We start from the raw sequence: 22,486 nt of genomic DNA, 5'->3' as shown, positions 1-22,486 counted from the left end.
AACGAATTGATTTTGTGTGTTAACTCTTGTATTGCAACCACTATTGTTAGTGAAATTGAAAGAGGTAAGATTCAAGAATTACCATTTTGTGGATGAATTTATATGCATGTCGATAACTCCATGCTCCTGGTTTCAGAAAATGTCGGCTTCCAGCAGTCGTAGTTATTCCTCCGGGTCTGACGAAGATCCCAAAGCTCCCATAGCTAAGTCGAGAGTCAAGGTGATTCGCGACGAGGGAGCAAAGCCCGGCGTACCCTTGAATGAACGAAGAGTTACTTTTACCGAACTCAGGAAAAGAAAAGACGAAGAAGATTCAACGCAAAAAGGATTTGATCCTTTTTGATCCTCAGCGCAAAAAGGATCAAATCCGGCGCAAAATACAGAGAGCTGAGGAAAAACGCCAATTCTTGGACGGGGTACCCTCTGACTCTGATGCTGATGTTCCTGAAGAAGAAACCACTTTGGGTTTGCCTGATCAGTGTGCCAGAGAACTCGAAATTCCCATGGAGCAGATTGACACTGAAGCTGAAGCGGAAGAAAATTCAGATTCAGATGATGATTTTTATGCTCATCCAGACGTCACCAATAGTCATGACAGTGATTCCGAAGAAGAGGATTCCGAGAAGGATAGTGATGAAGACTCTGAGAAGGACAGTGATGATGAATCTGACAACTCAGATGGATCTGACGAGTAGCTTTACTTTCGATCTCTTTTTCTTTTTAGTACTTGAATACTGTCAATCTTCGTAGTAGATGTCTTCATTCGAACAATTTTATTGAAGTATTTAGGTATTCCTTTCGAACGAGAGTTTTTATTAACATGAGTTCTTCTTGATTGAATTATGCAAACCGAGCCAATTTTCATGCCGAACTCATTTTAATCTCCCCTAACTCTTGTGGTTCTTCGTCTTATGAAAATATCCAAACATAAGCTGTATAGTACATGGGTCCGTGTGACTTGCCAATCACAATTAACTTTGGTCAGTCCCCAGTGCACTATTTTACTCCGCATCTCCAGTTTGACCTTGTTCAAGACTTAGGGTTTCAGTAAAACTCGTAACTGAATCGGAGATAAGTGACTGCCGTATCTTGTATATATCTTTGTAGATTTAGGGTTTATCACTTACGCCAATATTTCCTCCATTCCTAAGTTAGTTTCATCACAGAAGAAATTTCGATCACCATACCTCTCATATCATGTCTGCTGATAATACTTCTTCTCAAAACAAGACTTCAGTCGAAACATGAAGTAGAAGCGCCCATCTTCTACTGCTGATCCTGTCTGAACGAACTCAACCTAAGGATCATCTTCATCTCTGTCTGAACGCCCATCTTCTACTGTTGATCCTCTTCATCTCTGTCAAGCTGTTGTTGTGCCTCTTCCCTGTCAAGCGCCCATCTTCTACTGCTTGCGTCTGAACGAACTCAACCTCAGCGCGAGAAAGGAAAAACTAAAGAAACATCTTCTACTGCTGATCCTGAAATCTCTCAAATCCATGTTGTACACGATGAAGAAGTCTGCAAAGCTGCATATGAATCGCCAACAATGGAACCTGCAAGTTTCATCACTCGTGAAGACGTGGAACGCTATTTTGAGGATCGAGGAAAAAAAAGACATCATCTGTCCACCGTCACCAACCTCCTGCTTCCACACAGAGGATTCCACTTCCAAAAGGTTATACCTCTCCGACATCCACTCTTTATGATGGAACATGCAATGCTCGAGAATATGTTCCTCGGTTTCTGGAATCATTGGGTGAACATGAACATAACCATGTTGTTCGCCTCAAAGAATTTTAAAAATCCTTGAAAGGCAGGGAATTCACCTGATACAACAACATCACACCAGGAACTATCAACAATTTGAGAGAAATGATTAACGCCTTCACAGAAAGTACTTCTTTGTGTCAGAGCAAATTACTCTCTATGATCTTGGAAGAATATTTCAGAGGAGCAATGAACATACCAATGACTACGTGAAAAGATTCAAAGTCCAGGCCCTGGACTGTCATGATCCAAATGTCACGGACCAACAACTGGTAGACTTGTGCATCAACGGCATGATCCCGGTCTACAAAGCTTTATTGGAAAATCTTCGTTACTAGACCTTCTCAGAGCTTCATGAAGCGGCGAAGAGATCGGAAACTACTGCACCCGCTTTAATGGAAAAAAAAAAAGCTACAAAGGTTGAAGAACCGCGAGACACTCGAGGTAGCAGACGTCTGATTAACAAGCAGTACAACCTCCATCCTTTCACAAAACAAGACTTCAGTCGAAACATGAAGTAGAAGCGCCCATCTTGGTAAGTTGCACATCTTTTCCGTCTCGTTCAGTTGAGGTTACTGATCGTAGAAGATGATTTGTTGCAGGATATCCAGAAGAATCTTTCTTCTCACAATTCAAGGCCCAAGCGGACTGCTAGAACTCCTGCCCGGTATAGGTCGGCTCCTGTTGAGACTGGATCATCTGTAAGCAGTCTTATAATCCTTAAAATTTTACCATGTCTAATTCAGGCAAAATTAAACACTTCCCCGTTCATCACAGGCGGATGTTCGTGTCGTTGTTTATGCTAGAAGGAGAAGGAGTGGAAAGTCCATGACTGTGGTCGAGGTTGAAGATAGTAGCAATCAAGCATGTGAAGATTCTGCAGAATCCGTGGAGACAGAAGACAGTATTCATGCCCGTGAATACCCGACAGCTGGGCTCTTGTTTGAAGCTCCATTGATTAACACTTTCCCATATAATGAGGTGGTTGATGGATTCGTCATTCCCAAGTGCCATGCACCTCTGTATACTAAGATCTGGAAAAAGTATGGGCATATTGCCACTACAGAAGTGTGGAAAGGTTTTATACCCACCCTCCTTACTACAGTTGCAGGGCTGCTACGGATCATTGAAGAAATGAACCAAATGCACCTGCGAGACGTCAAGAATCAGGAACTACACAAGTGGGATGAGATGATTTCCAATTGCAAGATATTGCGATTCAATGTGAGCTGGCTTCGCCGTCGTCTTGAGATAATTAAGATCCATAAGGCGGCGGAGGCTGCTGATGCGATTTCCATGACCACTGCTTTATTGGAGGAGGAAAATATACTGGCTTTGGAGTCAGCGAGGGTCGAGAAGGCGGTTGAGGATTTTAAGGCAAAGACTAGGATCTTCTAGAAGAAACTCGATAGGGTTTCCTACAGGGATTATCCATTGCTGGATGGTTTGATCTGAGTGAATATTCAGGAGAGTTGAAATGTAGGTTTCTGACAAGGTAGAATAATCTGATAACATGAGGAGTTTTTGTTCAATTGATGAATATTTGATGAACAAATGAGCATCTTGCATGCTCTTTGAAGGAAATAGATTACATTTGAGATGTATTTGAAATAAAGGTTAATTATCTGTTGTTGATCAAGCGTAATAGGTTTTGAGCCATTTTCCATTGATAACATTTCCTTCCTTTCCTCCACTGATTGCTAAAATTTTGTAGTATCCATTAGACACCGCTTTGATGATAACATACGTCCCTTCCCATTTCTGAGAGAATTTGGGAGCAGACATATTTTGTTGAATGTGCTTTGCCGTCTTTAATACCAAACCTCCTACTTGAAAAGTTCGGGGTCTTACCATTTTGTTGTAAGCCCTGGATATCCTCTGTTTATAAGCCTCCACGTACTTTTCTACTTTAGCTCTCCTTGATTCAAGTATGTCTAGTTCAGCAACTCTTGACTTGGACACTTCAGCTTCATCCCATCGTATTCCACTAGCCGCTGCAATCCTTGCTGAATCAATTTTTATCTCGGCTGTGAGTATAGCATCAGCCCTGTAGACGAGCGAATACGGTGACGTTCCAATTGAGCTTCTCGGTGCAGTTCTGTAAGCCCGCAAACCATGGGAAGTTGCTCATGCCACGATCGTGGATTGTCATGAATTGTTCGACTGATAATCCGGATCAAAGTTTTGTTGGTACTCTCTGCTTGGCCGTTTCCTTGGGGGGTAGTATGGTATGCAGAATATCTGTTTAATCCCGTACTCCTTGAGCAATTTCTCGACATCTTGGTTGGCGAAATGAGTCCCATTATCTGTGATGATATGTTTAGGGACGCCAAATCTACATATAACATGCTCCTTGATGAAGGCTGCAATAGTTACCCCTGTGGTACCTCTGAGCGGGATTGCTTTGACCCACTTAGTGAAATATTCAGTAGCTGTGATGATGTATTCATGCTGCTTTGAGGATGCTGGGTTGATCTTCCCGATGATATCAATTCCCCAGCTATAGAAAGGCCATGGACTATTCACAGAGTGTAATGGAAGACAAGGGGTATGAATAAGATTTCCGTGAATCTGGCATTTATGGCACTTCTGAACGTATGCGGCTGCATCATCTTCCATAGTTGGCCAGTAATATTTCTCATGGATTTGGAGAAACAATTTATTTTTCCCCTGATGTTCTCCTTCATGAGTTTCTTTCAGGACTGTCAAGATTTCATCTTCGGCTAGGCATCTCAACAAGTCTCCTCCGAAGCTTTTGCGGTAAAGATTCCGTCAATAAAAACAAATCTCTTAGCTCTTTGTATGAGTTTGATTGCATTTTTCTTTTCTGGTGGCGATTTGTTGTCTCGAAGATATTCGATGTAAGGCTGCCTCCAGTCCCCGGTGTGAAGGAGTGTTAGCACTTCCAAATGATGAGGAGGTGTCTGACAATTAGGACAAGCTCCCTACAAAGTCCTCGACTGTGTTTCCATGGAAGGACAATAGTACCCGAGTATCTGGAGTCTTCTATAAAGTGTTATTACCAGCGTCTGTCCGCACACTTCTTGATGTACACTTTCAAGTTTCTCTTTCGCTTCTTCATCCCCAGGCATCGTGATAGAGAGGCATCGGGGTTGCGATGGTATAAGTCACCATGAAGCAAGAAGAAGTTCTTCAGCTCTTTAAAGATGATTGTCCCTTCTGTAATGGAGCTGCTCAGTTCATGAATGATAGGTGCTCTCCAGTCATTTGCTTGAGCTTCTTCAGTTTGATTAAGCCACGTGGATGATACAGTTCGTCTTTGCACTATGACACCTTTATCTGACCCTTCGAATTGCAACTTGGAGGAAAGGGTTGCTAAGCAATCATCATGCATGTTGTTGATCCGGCCAGTATGGGTGATGGTCGCGTCGGTGAAATGAGTCAGGAGTCGATGTGCTTCAGCTCTGAATGGAGCAAGTGTTATCTCTTTGAGAGAGTACACCCCATTCATTTGATTAACTAGCAACTTTGAATCTCCTATGATCTCCAGATGCTCCTGCTTGTTTAGCTAAGGATAATCCTAGCAAGAAGGCTTCATACTCTTCTGAATTATTTGTATAGTGGAAATCCAGCTTGAATGAATGTGAGAATACCTCTCCTGATGGCGAGACCAAGACTATGCCTGCTCCACCGGTATCATTACTAGGAGTGGCGGATCCATCAAAATACAACAACCATGTTTCCTCTTTAACGACTGAGATTCCTGGCAGTTCTCATGGTACATCATCTTGTAACGTCACAGAATCTTCTCCTGGGAAGGACGCCAGTAAATCTGCCACTGCTCGACCTTTGATTGCTTTGGGGGAAACACATACTATGTCGAATTCTGACATCTGAAGCAGCCACTTCCCAGGTCTTCCTATCAGAGAAGGTTTTGAGAGAAAAAACTTTACGGGATCAGCTTTGGATACAAGCACGACTCTGTTGGAGAGTAAATAATGCCTGAATCTTTGCATTGCATGAGTTAACGTCAGGTATGCTCTTTCAGCTTTCGAGTATCTGAGTTGAGCATCCTTCATGGTTCGGCTGTAATAGTATATCGGATGCTCGACGCCTTCTTCATCTTCCTGAGCTAATATGGCTCCAATAGCAACGTCACTGGAGGCTGTGTATAGTATCAGCGGTCGTCCCAGCACTGAAGACCTCATGACTGCGGGTGATAAAAGTATCTGTTGTATCTTCTGGAATGCTTCCTGCTGGACATCCGTCCACGTGAAACTCGCTCCCTTCTTTAGTAGAGGAGTGAACGAAGCAATAAGTTGAGCCAATCCTGGTATGAAGCGTCTGATGTAATTCACTTTACCCATGAAGCTCTGTAGTTCCTTCACAGTGCGTGGAGGAGGCATGGTGGAGATGGATTTTGCTTTGTCTGGGTCGACTTTGATCCCTTCGGCAGTGACCAAGAATCCCAAAAACTTTCCAGAAGAAACTCCAAAAGCGTATTTTAGAGGATTCATCTTCACCTTGTATTCTCTGCATCTTTCGAAGACTTGTATAAGAACTTCTAGATGGGATGTTCGAGATTTCGATTTCACCACGACATCGTCAACATAATCTTCTACTTGCTTGCGCATCATATCATGAAATATTTTTGTCATGGCTCGTTGGTAGGTGGCGCCGGCATTCTTCAACCCAAAGGGCATCACAGTGTAATGAAAATTCCCAATGGGAGTACGGAACGCGGTCTTGGCAGCATCATGTTCGAACATTTTGATTTGGTTGTACCCGTTGTAACCATCCATGAACGAGAACATACCGTGGCCGCTGGTCGCATCAACGAGCATATCAATGTCCGGTAAAGGAAAGTCATCCTTCGGGCAGCATTTATTCAGGTTTCTGAAATCTACACATCATCTGATTTGACCATTTTTCTTCTTAACTGGGACGACATTAGCCAGCCATGTTGGGTGTTGAATAGGCTTGATAAATACTGCTACCAGTAATTTTTGAATTTCGGCCTTGATTTGTTCCTCGACTTCATGCCTGAACTACCTGGGTGGTTGTTTGACAGCCTTGGAGCCAGGAATGATATGTAGACGGTGAGTGACCAATTTGTCATCCAGACCAGGCATTTCTTCATACGTCCAAGCAAATATATCACGATACTCCTTCAGTAACTCTACCAGGACTGTACGCTCTTCCGGTGATAGCGCAAAACTGATTAAGATTGGTCTTGGAACTTCCTCTGTGCCGATGTTAACCGTCTCAAGATCATCAGTGGTAGAATTCGTGCCATCTTGCAACTTCTGTGGAGCTTCCTGAACTTCATCTTCAGGTGGTTGTTCATTCTGACACGATTTACCAGTGCGAGGAGACTTTTGATCAGTATCCCCTATTAATTGCTAATCTTTGCGTCGCCGGTAAATGACCCTTCCTTCTGCGTCATGGGTGGTCATAAAATTGGATCCTGGGATCGTAGTTTCATCTTTCCGGTGTTTGACCCCTGTAGCAGGTGACTTGACTGGTTCTTCTTCTGAAGATGGTGATGACGCCGCAGATGCCTCAATAGCCTTCCAACTTGGAAGTGGAGTAGTGTATATTTTCTTAGGAGGTTCAGGGGCGCTTCTCTGGGGCTTGATGAATTCCGCATCGTAGGACAGAGCATACGGAGATGATGAAGCAGCTATGCGGACGATCTTGTTATTGAGTAAAGCCTTCATGCATTGATGGTAGGTTGATGGAACCACCTTGTTGTCACGGAGCCAAGGTCGCCCAAGTATCATGTGGTAGTCAGGTTCTTGTTCGATCACGTGGAATTTCACCTTTGATTGAATTGGTCCTACCCTCAAATCTATGTACGCGTATCCATATGTGTGGCTTCGGCTTCCTTCAAACCCTGTCATTAGGATGGGATGGCGAATGATTTTACCTCGCTGGAATCTGTCCATTCTAAGAGTTTTCATAGTGACAATGGTGGTGGAAGCACCGGTGTCGATGAGAGCTCTTCTAAATTCGGTGCCTTTGATGAAGCCAGTCACGTACAACGCGCGATTGTGCTCTTCGTCTGCCATGCGATCTTCTTCTCCAAGAGTGATGTTGTCGATTGAATGTCTAGTCATCAAAGAAACTTCTTCAACTACTGGGGTTGGTGAAGTTATTTGTACATCGGACGATATCTGTCTGAGTGCAGCAAATGTGTCCGTGCGTTGCTCCTTAGAGAAGTGTAGGAGTTCACATACATTTTTGATCAAATGTGCAACTTCCTGTTCCACTGGTTCCTCATATATGGTGAAAATGTTGGTATGGGTAGGATTACTAGTCGAAGGATTTGGAGGTTCCACCATTTATGCTCCTAAAATCCTCGTCACGTGTTCCAGGCAAGTGAACAGGCTATCGATTTCCCTTTTCAGCCGGTCCACGTTTCTTGACAGGTCTTCTTGTCTTCGTGCTAATTCAGCCAAGCTTGGGATTTCTCCATCCACCGGTTCAACGGAGGTAAATGGAGTTGTAAAATATGATAATTCATTGTAACCAGAATTGTTCGAAGGAGTGTGAGAGACATTACCATTCGAGAGATTCTGGTTGGGATCTGGAGCTGTTGAGTCATTCCTAAGACCGACCATCCTTGTGAAATCGTGAGATTGCAACCGAGAGATTAATCTCCCACTGTGGTCGCCAATCTGTGAGTGGGGAAAAACGATTTGCTGGTTTTTACGGAATTGAAGAGTCGACCGTGTGGAGACTCCTTGAACCGAACGAAATGTTGAACCTCACACAGATGCACTGCAAGAAGGGAGTGCTTTAAGTTCGAGAGATCAATCTGTAAGACCCAGGCCTAAACCAAGAAAAATGGCCGTTCCAGAGTCAATTTGGTCACAAGAGAGGATGGGTTGATCTGTAGGAGGGAAGCTGAGAAATACGTGAGATCAATGGTGATCTGAGATTGTAGGTGTGTTGTGAATTCAGCGTGAAAATGCTCTGAATGATTGAATTTTGCTCAATTGAGAGTAATTTCTGTGAGTTCGTGTAGACGAAAGATTGTCTGTATGAACTTTGATGAGAAATTGCTCGTCTTGGCGAATGTTGTTCGAGTGTTCGAAAACTTCTCCCTTTTCAATCAGGATTCAGGGACATTTTATAATGTCGGAGTTGAAAACACCATGATCCCATGAAGTGTGACAGTTGCTGGAATCAGAGAATGGGAAATGGGAAAATCATGTTAAAACCAATTACTCATCGTGCGGAGACTTGGTTAACTTTCCACCCACTACTTTGCTGACTCTTCCAACTGATTGCACGACTTGCTCACATTCTCATCGTGGGTGAACACACGTGCCGTAGACCGCCAGACCAAAACCCTAGTTAATATCCCCCCATGTGACACGGTTGAAATTTAGTGATTTTGGATTCATTTGCTGACTTTATGGGACGATGAGTCCATGTAGCGCTAAGTTGAACATGTGTGAGTAAATGTTTCGAAACTCATGAATTTAACGTGTCTATTGAGACGAGGTATCATCATAACCTAAGACGAGCAAAACTGTGTTGCTAAATTGTTGAATACTGATAGTTGAACCAACATTCTCTGGCTTGAGAAAATATTGCTAGTCCGAGCGAATATTGCTAATTGAGTAAATATTGCCGGTTCGAGCGAATATTGCTAGTTCGAGCAAATATTGCTAGTTTGAACAAATATCGTTCTTTTAATGAATTGTTGCTAGCTGTACCAAGTAAAATATTAATTTAAGTTACTGATTGTTGGGTCGAGCAAAATAAATACGAATGTTAATCATGAAATCAACATAAAATTATCAGAGTGTTCGAATCTGCTCAGAATTACGTTTCTGCAGAGCTCTGGATTCAAAACCCTAATTTTACCGAGATAATGATTTATTGCAAATCACATAAGACCGGCTACATGGGATGACGGGTTCACCATATAACGCCCAGATGCTCGAATGAGCAAAAATACCAAAGTCTCTTGAGGACCGGTTGGTGAAAGAATGATTAAATGTTGGTTTAATCATTTACTGAAATAATGCTCGTGTGAGCGACAAATCATAAAACCTGGTTTTATGGAAAATATGAGGGACCGGCCAAGAGGTCATGGGACCAGCTCTTGATGACCGTGGGACCAGTAGATGGTCATTTGAGAAAACTTCCAATTGTTTGGAAAGAGTTTGAACCTTATATGAGCAGCTGAGCAAATTAGGTTAAAATCATTAAAGCACGCGGGACCAGCTATTTGCAAGCCTCAGGGTCACCCTTGGTCGATCAAGGGAATGTGCCTATGTCACCAAATGTTCGCGCTTCAGTCCTGGGAATTTTGATATTTTCTGGTGCACGTTTGAGCAACATTTGGAGAAAATATGCAAAATCCATGGTTTTGCTAAAACAGGCAAAAATACATGAGATGATGAAAATAATAAATAAAACAAGGAATTACAAGTTTTGGGACCGGCCACGGCTAGGGTATGGCCGGGCGGATGACACGCGGTCCCACATTCTTTTCCCAGTTTTATGTGATTTTATGTATTTTTCTCTGATTTAAGGGAAATTCCATGAAACTGGAGAGTTTGGCGAAATTAGGGAACCTCCATGAGATGAGAGACATAAATTAAAATATAAAATAGGGAATATGAGTGTGGGACCGGCAATGGCCGTGGCATGGCCGCCCGGCCAATGGGCGCGGGTCCCAAGGCACTCTTCCAAATTTTATGTAATTTTGATGATTTTAGATAATTTTCATAAAATCAAAGGGATTTTTTGAAAATCAAGATGTTTTGTTGAAATCAGGGAGTTTTCATGAAATCAGGAAACAAAACACCAAATAATAATAAAATGATGGGCGTGTGGGACCGGCTAGGGCATGGCCGACCGGCTAGAGCCCGGTCCCATAAGTTTTCCTAATTTTTTAATATTTTCCATGATTTTAGAGAAAATACATGAAATTTGGTAATTTTAGGGAAAATTCATAAAATCAAGGAATTTTCATAATTTGAGAAGGAATAATAAAATAATGGGACGTGAGGTGTGGGACCGGCCACGACCAAGGCATGACCGGCCGGCCGGCGGTCCCGCGACACCTTTCCCTAATTTTATTATTTTTGATAAAATCCTGTGATTTAGATAAAAATACATGAAATTAGGTAATTTTCATGATTTTAGGGAAAATTCATAAAATCAAGGAATTTTCATAATTTGAGAAGAAATAATAAAATAATGGGACGTGAGGTGTGGGACCGGCCACGGCCAAGACATGGCCGGATGGTTCTCGGTCCCGCGACACCTTTCCCTAATTTTATTATTTTTGATAAAATCATGTGATTTAGATAATTTCTTTGAAATAAAGGAAATTTGCTCAAACAAGAGGATTTTCATGAGATCGTGAAAATAGTAAAAAATATGATAAAATATAAAATTGGGCGCGGGACTAGTCACGGCATGACTGGACGGCTGGTGAGCCTAGTCCCCTGGCGCTTTTGCTTAATATTTTATTATTATTATTTTCCCTTCCTATTTTGCATAGGTTCCTCGTTCGTTCGTATTTTTGAAATGCTCGTTCGTGCATTCAAAATGCTGGTTTGTGTATTATCTGCTAACTACACTTGCACCATTTTTGTCAGGGCTTATTCGATGCTCAGATGCCTGTTTTGTTGAATATTTATTACTAACCTGTGGAATTATGCTGGGAAGAACCACAGATTGAAGTAACGAAATATAACGAGGAATAGTAGAGTATTGCTGGATATTCAGGCAATTAATTGACGACTCGTAGAATATTGCTGGATATTCAGACGATGGCTCGTAGAATATTACTGGATATTCAGACGATTTAAGATAATTAATTGATGGCTCTATACTTGAAGGGCTTCCTGTCTAGGAGCATTAATTATCTGAGGGTTGAGCAATATGAACTTGCTGGAGTGTCATATTCCTCTTGCATAGTCGGGGAAAACCTGGTTACATCCCGAAGACGTTGTCGCTCTATACTAGCAGACATGTTGTCTAGGAGCCGCCCAATCTTTCGATTCTATACAGTATGAGATGTGTCGTGGCCTCAGCTGAGAGATTACACATCTTCATCTTCCCTGGGAGACTTTCTCCATCAGAGGTGGCATGAGCTTTCATGCATAGAGACATGAGTCTCGATACTCATCCGATTGCTGGATCCGGAATAATTACTGAAATTGCTCAGTATTCATGAGATGTGCCGTGGCCTCAGCTGAGAGACTACACATCTACATGTACTCTGAGAGACGGCCTTCTCAGTCAGAGATTTTATGGCATGATCTTTCATGCTTTGATGAGAGACATGAGCCTCAATACTCATCCGGTTGCCGAATCTGGAGTATAGTTTTACAATTATACCCTTTGTCGAAAATCCACCATCTACACTAAGTTTGAGAAGTATGTGTTCTGGAAGCAAGAGGTGAAATTTCTAGGTCATGTCATATCGGGATCTGGTATATCGGTCGATCCTTATAAGGTTCAGGCTGTGACAGACTGGATGCAACCAAAGACAGTAACTGAAATCCGAAGTTTCTTAGTTGGCTGGTTATTACCGTCGATTCATCAAGGGGTTTTCGGTTATTGCTGGTCTTTTGACAAATTTGACGAAGAAGGATGTTCCTTTCAAGTGGACTATTGAGTGTGAGAAGGCTTTTTGTGAACTTAAGAGTAGACTAACTTCTGCACCAGTTCTGATCATTCTGAAAAGTGAGGTCAAGAAGGTAATTTACACAGACGCTTTAATTCAGGGGTTGGGATGTGTGTTGATGCAGAGTGATAAGGTAGTTTCCTATGCTTCGCGATAGTTGAGACCTGACGAGCGAAACTATCCTACACATGACCTCGAGTTGGTAGCTGTGGTGTTTGCGCTTAAGATTTGGAGACACTACTTGTATGGTGAAAGGTTTGAGCTCTTTACTGACCACAAGAGTCTCAAGTACCTATTTTCTCAAAAGGAGCTGAATATGCATCAGAGGAGATAGATGGAGTTGATTAAAGATTATAACTTCAAAATGGAGTATCATCCCGGGAAGGCTAATGTGGTTGCCGATGCTTTAAACCGACAACCAATGGGAATTATAGCTTCAACGATGGTACAACACTGGAGTATGTTAGAAGAGGCTTCTCCCTTCGACTTCGACATGGGAACATCTGGAAGACAAGACTAGTTCTTTTTCAGTATGGTTATCAAACCATCTCTGATGAGTCGCATAGTGGAAGCTCAAGCTTATGATGAGTGGTGTAAGAATCAGCTTGAGAAAATTCGGGAGTTAGCGGATAAAAACTATGTTGTGGGACAAGATGATGGGTTCAGATTCCGTGGAAGGATATGTGTGCCCAAAGTTGATGATCTGAGACGAGCTATTTTAGATGAAGCTCACGAAGCAAGTACACTATATATCCTGATGGAAACAAGATATACAATGATTTGAAGTGACAGTACTGGTGGTCAGGAATGAAGCGAGATGTAGCTGAGTATGTTCAAAAGTGTTTGACCTGTCAACAAGTTAAGATCGAACACCAACACCCGACTGGTAACTTGTATCCCTTACCTATTCCTGAATGGAAGTGGGAGAACATATCCATGGACTTTATTACTGGGTTGCCGCGATCGAGTAAGGGTCACGATGCAATTTGGGTGATAGTTGATAGATTGACGAAGTCAGCACATTTCCTACCGATCAAGACGACTGATACTGGTGACAAACTAGCTCAGGTATACATGAGTGAGATAGTCAAGCTTCATGGAGTGCCGGTATCGATTATTTCTGATAGAGACTCATCCTTTACATCACGGTTTTGGAAGAGTTTTCAGTCGTCTTTGGGGTCTTCATTGAACTTTAGCACGACCTTTCATCCTCAAAATGACGGGCAGACATAACGTGTGAATCAGGTTCTTGAGGATATGTTGAGATTCACCATTATTGATCTTGGAGGTAGTTGGCAGAATCACTTACCCTTAATAGAGTTTGCATACAACAATAGTTATCATTCTAGCATTGGCATGGCTCCGTTTGAGGCATTGTATGGAAGACCATGTCATTCACCCTCATGTTGGGCAGAAGCTGGAGCTTCCAACCTCCTGGACACATAAATTATTCGCGAATCTTCCGAAAAGATTGCCATAATTAGGGAAAGGTTACGCACGGCGCAGAGTAGGCAGAAGAACTATGCGGATAGGAAACGTCAAGATAGAGAGTTTGAGGTAGGAGACCTAGTGCTTCTCAAAGTGTCACCTATGAAGGGTGTCTTGCGTTTTGGAAAAAATGGAAAGCTTGCTCCTCGCTTCATTGGGCCGTTCTCCATTATTGAAAGGATTGGGAAGGTCGATTACCGTCTTGCTTTACCGGAGAGATTAGCTGGAGTTCATATGTGTTCCACGTATCTATTCTTCGAAAGAATGTACATGACGCGAATCAGCACTCATTAATAGACTATCATGATTTGGAGTTACAGAAAAGATGCTTCTTACGAGGAGAAACCGTATAAGATTGTCGACCGTAGAGAACATGTTCTTTGAAAGAAGACCATCACAATGGTTAAAGTTCAGTGGCAACATCATAATGATAAAGAAGTCACCTGGGAGCGCGAGGAAGACATGCTAAAACGTTATCCTGATCTCTTCGACGATCCGGTATGTACAACTTCATTTCGTAGGCGAAATCCTTTTCTTTTAGGGGAAGATTGTAAAATCCCCTTATCCAGAATTTCATGTTGTTTAGTAATAGCCTTGGCTTTAGGTTTCCATAATTATTCTGCCAACAGTAATGGTCTTGATATTTTGGAGAAAGAAATATGTCGACTATTTTGGCAAGTTAATTAAGAGAATATACTAGGAGATTAGGGTTTTCACAAAAAGAAAATAAACATCCGCACTAAACTCTTTCTTTTCGGAACCCTAGTCGTTGTGAAGAAGGTAGAAGAAGGGAGAGATGGATTTGAAGCAAAGAGGTGTTACCGTTTGGAGGATTTCTTTTGGTGCGAAATCAGGTAGGTTTTCTAACTCTTATGCCTTATAAGCTTGATCTAATGAGTTTAGAAATATTTTAAGGAATCAGATTAAAAGAAAAAATACCAACAATTGCTTTGATCTGTGATTAGTACGATGGGACGGGAACGACTTCTCTTGATGTCTAGGATATACTTCTAGTAGTTTGTGTAGTAGTATGTGTAGTCGTGATGGATGTTTTATTCCTTTTCTTCTGATAGTTAGTTTTGAGTTTAATCCTGCACTTACCTATTAACCTCTGATAGGTTTGTTAGTTTCTCCTTTGAATGAGTATGTTCGATCTCATATGTCGTCTACTGTGAACAAGGTGTTAAGAATCAGATCTCTTTTGGAATTTTGTTTAATACTTTAATGGACTAAAGAAGAAAAAAAATTAATAGTAAGTGCCCAGAGTTGTTGATGTATGAAAACAATAGGTAGGCTTAGATTGTAAAGCTTTTGAGCTCGTAGAGGGTGCTAGGATAGTCAACTAATGATTTTTTAAGGACTTGGACTGAGTGCCTACGGTACAGTAGGAGTAGTTTTACTAATACGGGATCTAGCTATGAACTGTAATCAATGAGCATTGATGTGTGCCTGTTACGTTGGAATGGATATTTTTCCCATAGCTTTGTTTTTGCACAACTAGGTGCTGCGCAACGAATGAAACACTTAACCTTATTAGTCATAGCATATTGATGGCCAAAGTAAGTGTCGTAGGGTTGTGGTGGCAGTCAAGTTATAGTGTTTTCAGTCGTATTATCATCATTTAGCGAAAATAAATGGTGTAGATATTCGCTTGTTTTATCGCCAATAGTTGGCTCGATACCCATAAATTATTAGAGCGATGACCTAGGAGTCGCCTAGAAGATATGGATCTATTATCTTTGAATGGGGTCGACAACATCTTTTTTTCCGATGCATGGTAGGAGAACTAGGTGGACTACACAAGGATCGATACATTTTTGTCGAACGGTTAGACTAAGAAACTAGTGAGTGGGAAGCCCGTAAGTATTATTATGGGATCAGGAGATGGGTAAGTTTTCATAAATCTATTTTTCAAGTCTCATTGTTTATTACTTATCAACCTGTTTTGTCCATTTGGACGTAATTTTGTTAGTCCACTTTACTCTCTAAAATGTAGTCATTAATACAACACAGAATTAAGCTTCCATCTCACAAATGGGTTTGTTTTATTTCTGTGAACACAGAAGTAACGATGGTATCTTCGTGTCCACAAACAATAGTCGCAATATAACCAAAGCTTAGTAAATGGCAGAATATAAATAAAATTATGATAAGGGAGACTCATAGCCTTTGGGCTCGTCCTCGTCATTCATCACAATGGAAACTACGATGAGCATAAATGGTGCATGACAGTTAAATACGAAGAGTGAAGTGCAGAAAGTAAATGAGACTATGATTTACGTGGTTCAGCACTAAGGCCTACGTCCACGAGGGTTGGTGTTTCACTATGCATTAAAGATTACAAAGATAGTCGAACAACTTTGGGTGAGGAACGAAGCTAGGAGGGAAACAATACTCATACTTACTCTTACAATTTCTCTCTCCTGCAATCTCTTTCACTCTCACTAAAAAATGGTCGACCCCTCTTCCTTAGTGAGTTGGGTATTTATAGACTGCTTATGTGGGTCTCTTTCTTCGAGTACAGCTGTCCTTATCGTCTTGGTTATTGCGTCATCCCGATGCTATCTTCGTTCTGACCCAGCGTCTTCCAACGACATTATGTAGGAACGAAGATGGACCTTCTTCTTCTCCACAAGGCGTTTGACACGTACCCTATGTCTAGCGTATTTAATGCGGGTGGTTGGGGCAGTCTGCATGCGTCAGACAGCTATCTGATGCCCCTGTCACATCCTGTCGGCGGGACTCACCCCAACCCTTGATCTTGGATCTTCCTTGGGATGAAGTAAAGTAGAGCTCTTGATCTTCTATGGTGCTTCTCGATGGCTTGCTCTTATGATGCCCCTTGATTCTTCGTCGTTGGATTGATCTGATGATGGGTATATGTAGATGATAGATTCCCCTTGGGTGTTGAGACGTGGCATCATATCTTGATGTATCAAGGTTATGTGTCTTCCATGTGTGGTTCCCTCAACACGTTTCAGATGATGAATTATGTGTATACAATTTTCCTCTTTTCTTCAAGTTTGAAGTTGGTCAAAGTTTGAAGAAAACTGTCTTCACAATCTCCTCATCTTCTCGCAATAACTCCCGCTAGAATTTAGAGCACGTTTCCCACTTCTTGCATTTACACTTTCTCGTTTTTCGGGGGGTTTCGTTAATGGTGGTTATAAATAGACGAGAAGACCCAAACATTAACTCTTTATTCTTTTCTCTCATTCCTTATTCTCTTCCCTGTCTTCTTTCTCTGTGGGATTCGTTTTTGTTTTCTTGTTCTTAACTTCTGCTACTACTGACCTCTTAACTTACTGCTTTTATCTAAATCTGACAAGATCTTCAGAGTTATATTGTTGTCGTTGTTCATTAGGTGCTTATTAACCATCTTCGTTCATCCATAGCGTTTTTAATTCAGGTATGGTGTTCTTCCTGTTTTTGGTTTTGATTGATTTTACCTTTTCTGCTGTTGTTTCTGGGTTTGTGATGAAGAACATGATATACGAAAGTATATATACTTTCCCCTGTTCTTTATCACAAAACCTAGAGCTTCTCTGTTGACCGCCAAGCCATAGTTTCTTTCGTGTTCTAATGTTTGTGATTAGATTAAGGTCTTTAGACTTCGCGAATTTTGTCAAAACTGATCATTTTTGCAGTCTTTTTCTCATGCCTTGTTGATGTTCCTGAGGAACTGTGATAATTGTAGATTCTATTTTCTGATCTTTGTTTGTTCCATCTTCTGATCTTCGTTCTTCTCTCTGCCCCTTGCATACATGGCGGATCGTCCTCGTGTTCCCTATAATACTCCCCCTTCGAGTCCTTATAAACATCCTCCGTCTAGAAGTCCCGATAAATCTCCGCTGAGGGGTGGTCCGTTTAAACCTTCTCAACCAGATCCTCGTTCCCTCAAGACTTCATCCTCATCGGGGCCTAGGATTTCTTCTCAGGAAAAAGGGGATCCGCCTAGGGGTTCTCGTTATGATGTTAATCGTCCTTCACCTAACCCTTCTCCTCAGCGTTCGGAGCCGATGAATGTTCAGCCTCTTCGTTCTCTAGCTCCTTCTATTGCAGTGCCTTCTCAAAAACCCAAGGCTTCGCAAACTACTGTCTTGGTGAAAGATCATTCTTCGAAAGGGGTTGCATCGAAGGTAGACTTATCAATGAATGATGCAACTAAGAGAAAGGCTTCGGAAATGAGACCACTAAAGAAGCCTTCGTCGGATAAGATCGTTTCTCCCGAGGATGATCCAGTTATCCGAAGTTCTTAGTTTCGAAGAAGAAGAAGAAAGTAACTTACATCCATGTTGATCTTGAAGTCTTCAAGGCGAAGCATGATCTTGGAGCTTTCGAAGTTAAATTTTATAACCAAGGGGATGATCTTACTTATGATATGATTGTGAACTACAAATACGATGCCTTTCATCTGCTGACGACTGTAGGGGATCTCGAAGATGGTCTTATGCTGCCTTTATATAAATCAGGTGACTCCTAAAAATATGCTTTGGAAAACCGCGAGGGTTCCACTTCTCATACTCACCGTCGTTCAGTAGTTCAGCTGAGTGGGAACTACCTTCGGACGCTAAGGAGTGCTATCTTCGGAGCAAAGGTGAAACGATGATGACTTGCTATGCTCCTAATCCTGTAGAGAGAGACTGGTATACCCCCGAGAACTTTAATGCTTCTTTTGGGGATTATGTCAATGGTAGGAATCGGAAGCCATGCAGTGTTGGTCTTCGAACAATGGAAGCTTCCCAGGGTGAGGTTCGTCTTCTGAGGGAAGTAAGTGATTCGAAGCTTAAGTATATCCCTGGTACTGAAGAAGCTGGAAATCCTCGCCTTTTTTCCAAAAGACGAGCGTCTCAAACATGACCATGATTATGAGTGGCATTCCACACCCATCGAGGTCATAGGCCCCTGGGCTCATGGTTGGGGTGCCCGGTCCACATGGATGGCGCCCTATTGCTAGTAGCCAGCCCCGTGACTGTGCCCCGTCCCACTATGGTGACTGTTGTCCTTGGCAGTTAAATTTTGCTGGTATGAATTTCGACTATGTTGTTGACGTCGCTGACGTTGACGAAGAGGAGAGTTCCGATGTTGTTCTTCCTTCGAAGGATGCTGCCACTGTTAAGGTATAATTTCGTATAATAATGTGTGGTAGTTGTATGTTTTCCCCAGGAATTAGACGTTGATTATGTGCTTATCGCACGCTACAAGGAAGAAAAAGCTTGGTCCCGTTCAGTCTTCTACCACTGGTGTGGAAGAAATGGAGATTCCTGAGGTTACCAGCCCGATGAACGAAAATGTGAATTCCGAAGAGGAGGATACTGATGATGAAGAAAGTACTAATACTTCTCAACCCGCTCATGAGAATGACGAAGGCGTTAATGGCAAGGGCGATGGAGGGAAAGTTGTTCCTGAAACTCCAGTGAACGATCCTTCTACTGGCCCTTCTCATGTTCATAGGAACGAGGGTTCGGATTTTCAACAAGTGAACCCCAACCAAGAATTTTCTTTTGGCAAAGTATATTCTACCGGGGATCAGGATGATATTAGTGCAGCTGTGGCATGGCCACAGATTTCTCTCTTCTTTCTCCGAACGATGAGTGGGACGTCGTTGCCGAGGATTATGGTGAAAGGGGACCGAGGGAGAGAGGGACGATGATGGGGATACCGAGGGTCAAGGTACCGCTGCTGATAAGGGTACCGCTACTAGTGCATCTTCTGGGGGATTCATATAGTCCGTGGTGAACGATGGGGACGACGCTACCTTTGATTGGTTGATGAAAAGAGGTTTAATGTGCGTTCCTCATTCTGCCATGCAGTTCCAGGTGAGAAGGATTCTGATGCCTTCACACGCCAAAGGATGAAGTTGTATTCTGAGGAAAAAGTCACTATGGTCTGAGAAAAAGACTTGGGAGCTACCTCGACTAGTCTGTTGGTTGATCCCCCTTCGTACATTGTTGATATGATGGCTATAGACGATGGGTACCAGTATGGATTTCCTCAACAGCGCGTCCTAGAAGTAAGTTGTTGTAGATTCTTCTTAGTCAGTTGGGGTTGCATCTTTTGAATGTTTGATCTTTATTTGCCCCTTGTTGATGCAGCTGATGAGGAGCGAACATTGCAACCATACCTTATACCAATTCTTTAGGGCGAAGACCTTTATGCTAGAGGCAAAGCTACGCCATAGAGAGGACCAGCTGAATTCCGCTGAGAAGACAATTTCGGCTAAGGACAAAGAGATACTGGAGCTGAAGGAACAGTTGCAAGGAAACTACAGCTGGGTGCTACAGAGACAGAGCTTCGCCAATAAATGGTTTCTCTTAAGGCTGATTTGGAGAAAGTTCGAGGAGAGGCGTCGTTTGCTGGTGCATCGGTCAAAGGTTCGTTTCCTTGCCTTTTCTTCCTCTTCGTATTTTAGTGTTCGTTCTGAGTTAGACATCCCTGTCTTCAACGATCGATGCCAAATAATTGATATGGATTCGAGGTGAGAGAACTCGCCAAGCTTCCTGGAAAAAGGAGTTAGTTGCAAAGATTATAAAGGAGGCTGACAAGTGAAATGGTCGTGCTTGCTCAGCACAATAAGTTGTTGGTGGAGCACAAAAGGCAGGAGGATCTTTTATTTGAAATGCGTAATATCCTATCAGTCGCACGTTTCCAATTTAAAGGTTCCTTGGAATAGACTCGTGAATCTCTTCATGACGCTCGGGATGAGGCTTCTCGGTTGGCAGCTAGAGTGACAAATCTTCAATTAGAGCTTCGTCAATCACGTTCGTCTCATGACCCCGACATCCGGGATTACATGCAGAGGATTGTTCGGGAGAGGAACGACGCCAGAGCAGAGGCACATGCTCTCAGTAAAGCCTTGACTGCCTCTCGAGCTGATGTTGCTCGTTTGGCCGAGCAGAGAAAGACCTAGAAGTCAATATGTACAGGTTGACCAAAGCAATTGAGGAGATGACTAATGAAGTTAACCGTCTGCATCATTTGGATTCCATGAAGCAGGTAGAGTTGGATGAGTGTCAGTTTACCCTCAAAAACCTTCAAATGGATTATAAGAAAATTTCCTGCGAGTACAATTTCCTTGACGAAGCTCGGGACGCTGTAGGTAATGAATTTGAGATAACTGCGGCTAATGTCGAAGGTATATGCTTGTTTGGTTGTGGATGGCCTTATAATTCATTTCTTCTAATCATTTTGTTTCTTCTTTTCCAGAGTTCAAGGGACAGCTTGGCCGTGCAAATGAAAAGTTTAAAGAGGCTCAATCTTCCTTAGTGTATCAGCAGGGACATACCAAGTACTATGACGCGTTAGCTGGATCCCGGGACGAAGAAGCAAAGGAGGCGGCCCAGGAGGTGGGGCGGTTGAAATATTCGTTATCCCAATCTGAGCTCAAGATCGATGTTATTGCGCATAAGGCCCGCTGCCAGCTCGCTGAGGAGGTTAATAATACTTTAACCAAGATAGAGCAATCCCTCTTGAAGGAGCATAGCATCGTTAAGAAATACATTCGTCGTCATGTGCCCGAGCCATTCACCTACACTTCCGATCCCTCTTCGGGTGGAAGCGTACCTTCGTATCAGAAGAAGAACGTAGCCGGTCCTGTCGAGCCTTCCCAGGGGAAGTAGGTTTCTAAGATTATCATAGAGAGTTGATCTTTGTTGGTTACTTGGTTTCAGGCCATTTTTTGTGTATCTTATGTATTTTTTGTTTAACTCCCCAATCTTGTAATCAACATTCATGGAATGGATCATCGTTTGTTTTTGGTATGTATAACTCTGATTTGTCTGCATTGTTAATTCATATAACCTTTTAGATACCGAGCAAATCTAAATATTGAGAAATGAATAAGTAATGCAAAGTGTTTGACAACAATAACGAAGGGAGGTACCTTCGTCATTGACTTTGGACCTGTCACCCCGTCGGCTAACCCTGGACCAGAGGATTACCGAACGGTGGGGGTTGATGCAGCGTTCCTGGATATGTGCTGCGTTATTGAAATATTTACATGCATCCATTCCGCTGATCTGATGCTTTATTAATTGGTTGGGTATCTCTTTATACTGGAATCCTTCCCCATGGTCCTACACTTATAGACGCTGACAGAGGAGTCCCGAGAGATCGTATGTAATTACTTTTCCCAATAGAGTTCTTGTCAAAGATTTGTTTGATTGATACGACGAGGTCTGCTACTCCTCGACCAGAGGTAGAAACATGTCAAGCGGTTGTGCCATCTTCTTCTTCTGGTATTCTTCATGCAGGTGCAGAACTGCATTGCTTCATGGATAGTATGGCTTGAGGTATTTTGCGTTCCAGGGGTGCTTGAGGACTTCTCTTTTCAGATTACGCGGGTAGTAGGATCCGTTCCCTGCGATGTCGTGTATTACAAATGGTCCTCCCAAGTTGGTGCCAATTTACCCCACTTTTTCTCTCGTTGATATTGCGGTATAGTTCTTAACACATACTGTCCTTCCACAAAATTTCTAAGCTTAACTTTCTTTTTGTACTCTCTTGCCAATCTTCGTTGGTAGTTCTCCATTCTTTGTAGCGTTGTCTCCCTTCGTTCTTCTAGGTCATCGAGCCTTTCCAACATAATGTTTGTTGTTAGATTCTTCTCCC

At 42.4% G+C, this 22,486-nt stretch overlaps 1 protein-coding gene across 1 annotated transcript; it reads left to right on the top strand.

The window, feature by feature from the left end:
- The first annotated feature begins 14,622 nt into the window (after window positions 1-14,622).
- Window positions 14,623-21,495, top strand: LOC113356333. Its single transcript, XM_026599445.1, has 2 exons — window positions 14,623-14,730; window positions 21,083-21,495. The coding sequence occupies exons 1-2, from the start codon at window positions 14,673-14,675 to the stop codon at window positions 21,493-21,495; spliced, it is 471 nt and encodes a 156-aa protein (XP_026455230.1). The 5' UTR covers window positions 14,623-14,672.
- Window positions 21,496-22,486: the final 991 nt, after the last annotated feature.

This window comes from Papaver somniferum, chromosome 1, assembly GCF_003573695.1.
Source record: "Papaver somniferum cultivar HN1 chromosome 1, ASM357369v1, whole genome shotgun sequence".
Classification (NCBI taxonomy): domain Eukaryota; kingdom Viridiplantae; phylum Streptophyta; class Magnoliopsida; order Ranunculales; family Papaveraceae; genus Papaver; species Papaver somniferum.
Note: the sequence above shows the minus strand (reverse complement) of the source record. Positions and strands in the feature narration are given on the sequence as shown.